Consider the following 6,081-nt stretch of genomic DNA (forward strand, 5'->3'; position numbering starts at 1 on the left):
AGCCTCTGCCTTTCCCTCCTGGCAGTGGAGCAAACTGGCTGTGGTGGGATGGGGTTGTGGGGGGGTCTCATGTCTGGGAAACACCCCTGACCAACACAGTTCAGAGCACGTCAGCCTGGTTTTCCTCCAGTCTTTTCAACTATGTTTGCCTTGCCTACAATTTAAATGAATAAATACATGCATTGTTTATAACTTAAAGATATCCCTGACCCACCCTGCAGCCAAAACCACATGGGGACCAGACAATCAACGTTGATCAACGTTACGGTTGCCTGCTTTGCATTTTGACTAATTTGCCTCTATTCCTTGGCAGGAATGGGAGAAAAAGGGAGCTAGTTAGAAGCACATTGTTCAGAGATGGACTAAAGACTCGAATTGCCCACGCATGGCCCAGGGGATTCAACCATCTGTCGGTGGAGGTTGGGTGTTCAACAGCACCACACACCAAGTGCCTCCTCCACGTCGTGCCCACGGCTCAGACGCAGCGCTGGAGTCAACAGCTGCTGATCCCAGTTATCCCACATGAACTTGCTCTTTCCAGACAAATCCCAATCGTGTAGCTAAAACAATAACAACCAGTGGCAATCCTTCCATCCAAGTCCTAACCCAGCTGATGTAAACAAGAATGTTACTGTACATAGGGGGTGTTTTGTGTATTTCTACTCTGAAGGTTTATCAATGAGTTATTAAGGTTTCTATATTAGTGACTGTAGTGGATTCAGAAGAAACCTCTGCTATTCCTCAGCCTGGTGAGTTTGTACCTGTCTTGATAAATTGGAGTCAACTGAAGTCTCACCTCTCTTGCTGCCAGTCATCACTCAGCTGCATTTCATCCAGCCTTCAGTCAAGGGCTATCCCCACATGTGAGCAATGCTTCAAACATGAATGAGAAGCACACAGCAGCCTGTCCAGGGCATTTCTAATCGGTGTCCTGATGCATTCCAGCATCTCCTACCAGCTGCAGGTTTGCTAGAATATTGAGCTGCTCACCTTGTCGTGCTCTAGGCTGTGTTACAGACTGGCAGCACCAAGAGCTCTGAGCAAAGAAGATCTGCCAGGCAGATTCAGTTAATTTTCTTGAAGATGTTACTTCACCTGACGAGTCTGTTCTAAAAAAAAAAGGGGAAACAAGGAAAAAAAAAAAAAAAAAAAGAAAAAAAAGTCATATTTGAGGGCTTGCTCAGCTGTTTCATGGGAAAGCTGGATCCCAGTGCATCCTTTAGGGATCCCCTTTCCCAAGAGAGGGGAGGTAAACCAGTCCCCATGCTCCTGCCCCAGTTCTGATGGTGTCTGATCCTCACAGACAGCTGCGGCTGAAGTCATCCCTATGCCCCTGTGCCCTCCCTACCTGGCCTGCAGTAAGGCTGCACTGCCAGGGCTCTGCTGGACATCTTGGTGCTGTCACCCTAATTTCCCGATCATTAAAACTGCCTTTGGACCCTGGCAGTATGGCCCACCAAGCCCACCGCTCTCTACCCTAGCCAAGCTTTCTAATGAAAGGTTGGAGATTTGGAACAGCTAAACTTAGAGACATAGAAATTTGAAGGGTGGTGGTGGGTTGGCAGAAATCTATGCACTCCTCCCCTCCCTGTAACCTGCTGACACGTGTGGTAGCCTGGAGACACCTCTTCCTGCCTCCTCCGATGGCCCTTCAGAGCCCAGGCTCAGGAATTCAGTTGACTGGACGGGGCTGGAGCTGTTTTCCAACCCTGCAAAGTTAAATCAGCACCAATTCCCAGGATGGATTGTCCCTGGGGTCCTGTGGCTACACCAAAGCTAAGGTAAAGGCAGACGTGAAAAATCTTGTACCTTCCTCACCCTGGAAAATATTTGACAGGCCTGAGACCACCTCTAAAGGGCTGTTCTTTCTTCACAAAGGCCAAACAGCCAGTGGGATGCACAGGGCTGTGATACCCAGAGCTGGTGGTGTCATTGGGGTGAGTGAGAATGTCCTGACAAGGGTCCTGGGCTTGCTTGGCCCCAGCACAGAGCCAGGGTGCAACAAAACACTTGGTCAGGGTATCCTGGAAGCAAGAAAGGTGACTGTGCTCCCATTTTTTTACTCTTTACTTTCCACTGTGGTGCAGATGGAGGAATTGGTAATGCCAGGCCTCAGGAGCCTCAGCTGTCAGGTTGTCCCTGTGTGAGGTTTTGCACATAGGAAAAAATCATGCAAATAAACTGCTGGCTCTTCTGGTTCAGGACCCTGGGCACTTCCTTCTCCAGAGCACCAGAAGGCCACAGACTCCATGAAGCTTTTGTTTTGGCCCATGATGAGCTGGCAAGAGCCCCTCTCTATACCCTAAATATCCACATAGTGGCGTGCCCTGAGCGTACACCCCGCTGGCATCCTGCAGGAGTTGTCCAGACATTTCACAGTGGTACTGAGACAGCGATGGACAAGAGCAGCTCTGCTTTCCCCTTCACAGCTTCAGTGCTCCTGCTGGGATGTCTCCATGAGGGAATGGTAAACATAGGCAAGTCCTGAACAACACACTTTCCCCAAACAAGAAATGTTAAACAATGTCTCTGTGTCCCCATTGTTTTCCTAACTCAAGGCATTTCCTGTGTTGTAACTGTGACCTATAAAGTGGCGCTTTAGAGGGTTTTATAATAAAATGTTGAGTATATTATGTTACCAGTGGTTTTCTCAGTAATGGGGTTTGTCCCTGCTCTACTTCCCAATAGATTTCAAATACCTCAAATCCCCCCAGTTACTACAAATCCTTAGCTATACAGTGTACAGCTGCAGTGAACTATAGCTTAAATAGTAGTGATTGCACCGTCAAGCAAAACAATTTTCAGAGATTTAACCCACTGAAAAATAGCAGTAATCCCCACAATTTACATGAGGACATGTAACAGATTCCTGCCTCTATCTCTGTAGCAGTCCTTTTGCACAGAACCAGCAGTGAAAAACCTTCCACTACCTTCCTCTGGCCACTAGATAGCAACTGTGTGCAGCTTAGTGCCTGCTGCAGTCTGTGAGGGAAAACCGGGATGGGCTTTAGCTGGAAAGGAAAGAATAAAGTTATTAAAGAAAACAGTTGAGGCCCTACAGAACGGACACCAAAACAGACACATCTGTGAAATATCTCCCACAGACAGCTTGGGGAGGCACTGTAGTTACAGCACAAATTCCTGGGCAAGGTCCCACTCCCTGGCCTCTCCGAGCTGACCCCTTGACACAAACCTGCCGATGAGCTCCTTAGTGTCCTGTCAGCCTCTGAGCCCAGGGATCCCCAGATAACTCGATTTGGGGGGGCTGGTTTTGTGCACTGAATGGACAGCAGCAGCAGCTGCTTTTGTCCTTCCCCAGCATTGCTGCCCCATTGCCTATAGCTGCTTTAGAACACCCCTGTGTCAGCTCCAGCTGATAAAATTACTGCTTTGTTAGTCATTCCTGTGCAATCCTCACCTGTGCACATGCAGCCAGGTGACCATGGGGCCTGAAGTGTCCCCTGCAGAATTCCACATTCTTCTGGAGGGAAATTTCCTGCTACAAACCATTTTTCTTAGTGAGTTTCTCTTTTAAGTGCCTCTACATTTCTTGCTTCGGATACACAGAGCCCCACAAAAGCTCCTGGGTGTTCCTGACTAGCACAATAAGGTTGCTAGTGGACATGTTGATTTCCCAGTAAGACAGAAGTAAAGTGACACATTTTAAAGGGGGGGGGGGGGGGGGGGGGGGGGGGGAGGAAATTACCTTGTATCAGTGGAGAAGTTGGCCTTAATGTTTATATAAGTTGTCTCAGGTATGAATGAAATTAATTTACTTCTACTGCAGATTGAGATTGCAGGGGGTTTTGAAGCTGAAGAAGCCAGCTGGCTTTACAGGGAGCATCAGCAGAGCTCTTGCTTTTGGCCTTGGCTTTTGGTATGCAGGGAGAATGGCACAGTGGAACCAAACCCCAGCTTCCCTGCTGCAGCCTTTACAGGACAGGTGCCAGCCAACATTTACTTACCACAAATAGGCGTGGTTTTGCTTGCTGAGGGAATGTAAGGCTAAAGGGGGTGAAAATCGTGGCACTTACTTAAATCCCATTTTTAAAGGAGAAACAGGCTCTCTCCTGGAGTCAGCAGTGGCCCAGGACCAGCCAAAGCTCACCCAGCAATCCTCCACAGTGAGAGTAATTCAGAGCTCCATTAGTAACTGCAGCCCAGACACTAATGACAGGCTGGCACAGACAGCATCCTCTGAGCCCCTGTGATGCTAGACAGGATTAGTGCTGCCTTTGCAGGGACCCCACCTCCTCAGTGCCTGTGCCAGCCTCAAATATTGACCCAGCCTTAAGGGAATGAGCTCCCATCAGGGAAAGGCTCATTAAACATTTCTGACTGAATCATGGCAAGTCTGAGAGTGAATTTAATAAGGGATCATGTCAGAGGCCCAAGCCACTTACCTACTTACTCTTTTTTAATTAAAATTTACAAGAGAAAGGGCCTACAGATTAGCTAGGAACTTCAAGTCACATTTTTAAACGGAAAAAGGAAACAGCTCCAAAAACTGTTCAGCAGTGTCCTGCTTGCCTGTGGGATCAGCAGATCTCTCCAAGACCATCCCATATATCCCTATCATCAGGCTGGCCTTTCCCATCTCCTCCCACTGCCCCATGACCTTCTTACCTTGCAAAGTGCTTTGTCTCATACAGAAGGAGAGTTGGTGGGCGCTGCTGCTGCCAGAGAATGTCTGAGCATCTATGCAAGGCTTCAGGAATCACCTGCTTTCAGGAGGAATGCCAGGAGGAAGGTCACATGTAGATCCCTGACATGTGGGGACCCCTGGGGCACACTGGGCACTGAGATCTCAGCCAAGTGTACTCAGAGCCCAAAAACTGAGTTTAGAAACCAGCTTTCCTGAGCTACTCCATGAGTTTCCAACCTCTCACATAATCTCTACTTGACAAACGGATGCACAGAGATAGATAAATCCTGTCCAGCATTAAAATGTTGTCTCCAGCATGAGATTTTGCAATCTGTGCTTCCTGAATCACACAGAGATGTTGGTGTACCTGTGGTGCTTAAAGCCAGCAGGATGGTAAAAATGCAGGGTTTCCCCAGCTCCCAGGCAAGCCTGCCTTGCTCCTTGTGCAGCCCACAGGTATACTTAATACCTGTGCATTAAAATGAAGAACTCCCAAACAGATTACACCACACTAGCCATAAGATAAAGTGCTCAGCAGCAGCACTGTACACAGTGTCCTGCAAACAGCACAAGGAAAAGGCTTTAAGCACTTGCAGAAGGCCAGGAAGGCCTGTCCCAGCTCCAGAGCTGTGTCCCAGGCAATGTGAGCACACTGCTGTTTGAGAGGGCAGGCTGATCCCGCAGAGGACAAAGGCCTGGGAGCACTGAGCTAATGATGCTGTTAGGCAAACGATGGCAGAGAAACCCCCAGGGAGCTGCAAAGCCAGCAGGGCAGCAGGGTGAGAAGAGGGTCCCTCAGACCCGTCACACAAACAGGATGCACAAGGAGGTCAGGGAGACTTTGAGAGCAGTTTGTCTGGAATCCAGCCAGCTCCACAGGCACTTCTACACCATGAACCACGTGTTTGGTGTGAGTCTGGCCAAGCCCATTCTCCCCACATGAAGAGAAGACTGACAGGTTAACAGCAGAGGCAATGCTGAGCTACAGCCATGCCTAAGAAACATTAATAGATTCATTTCCCTTTTATCCCAAATGTCAGCCCTTCAACAAGCCTCTATTCTGCTGTGCCTTAGGACACAGACAATCTACCAAAGTGACAGTGAAAAGAAAGCAGAATTTCCTCTTTCTCCCAGCCTGATTTCTCCCACAAGGCACGACAGTGCTTCTCCTGTCTCAGCACCAGCTTTCATCCCTGAAAGTGCTTTCAGACCATTCTTCTTTTGACAACAAACCTGCTGAGCAATTTGTGTCTCTCTTTGTCCATCTAATGTTACTATTCAAACATGGGGCCAGGACATCTGGGTGAAGGGATTTTTCTTCTTGTGGGAACAATAGACTCTATTCTCATGAGCACTGGCAGCCACAGTCAATATCTCTGCCTTGGCTCTCTGCAGACCTGGTTGTGCTCTCCTGAGGTGACAGACACCATGGGAAA

General features: G+C 48.5%; 1 protein-coding gene across 3 annotated transcripts in view; it reads left to right on the forward strand.

Annotated features, from left to right (window-relative positions):
• The window catches only part of AFAP1L2 (actin filament associated protein 1 like 2), a 65,595-nt gene extending 62,957 nt beyond the window's left edge, over positions 1-2,638 (forward strand). For all 3 annotated transcript variants that reach the window (XM_053984108.1, XM_053984106.1, XM_053984107.1), the window contains one exon: positions 314-2,638. In XM_053984108.1, the coding sequence (XP_053840083.1) occupies positions 314-340 (27 nt within the window). In that variant the 3' untranslated portion in view covers positions 341-2,638. The remainder of the gene's footprint in view (positions 1-313) is intronic.
• The last annotated feature ends 3,443 nt before the right edge of the window (positions 2,639-6,081 follow it).

Source organism: Vidua macroura, chromosome 8 (assembly GCF_024509145.1).
Source record: "Vidua macroura isolate BioBank_ID:100142 chromosome 8, ASM2450914v1, whole genome shotgun sequence".
NCBI lineage: Eukaryota > Metazoa > Chordata > Aves > Passeriformes > Viduidae > Vidua > Vidua macroura.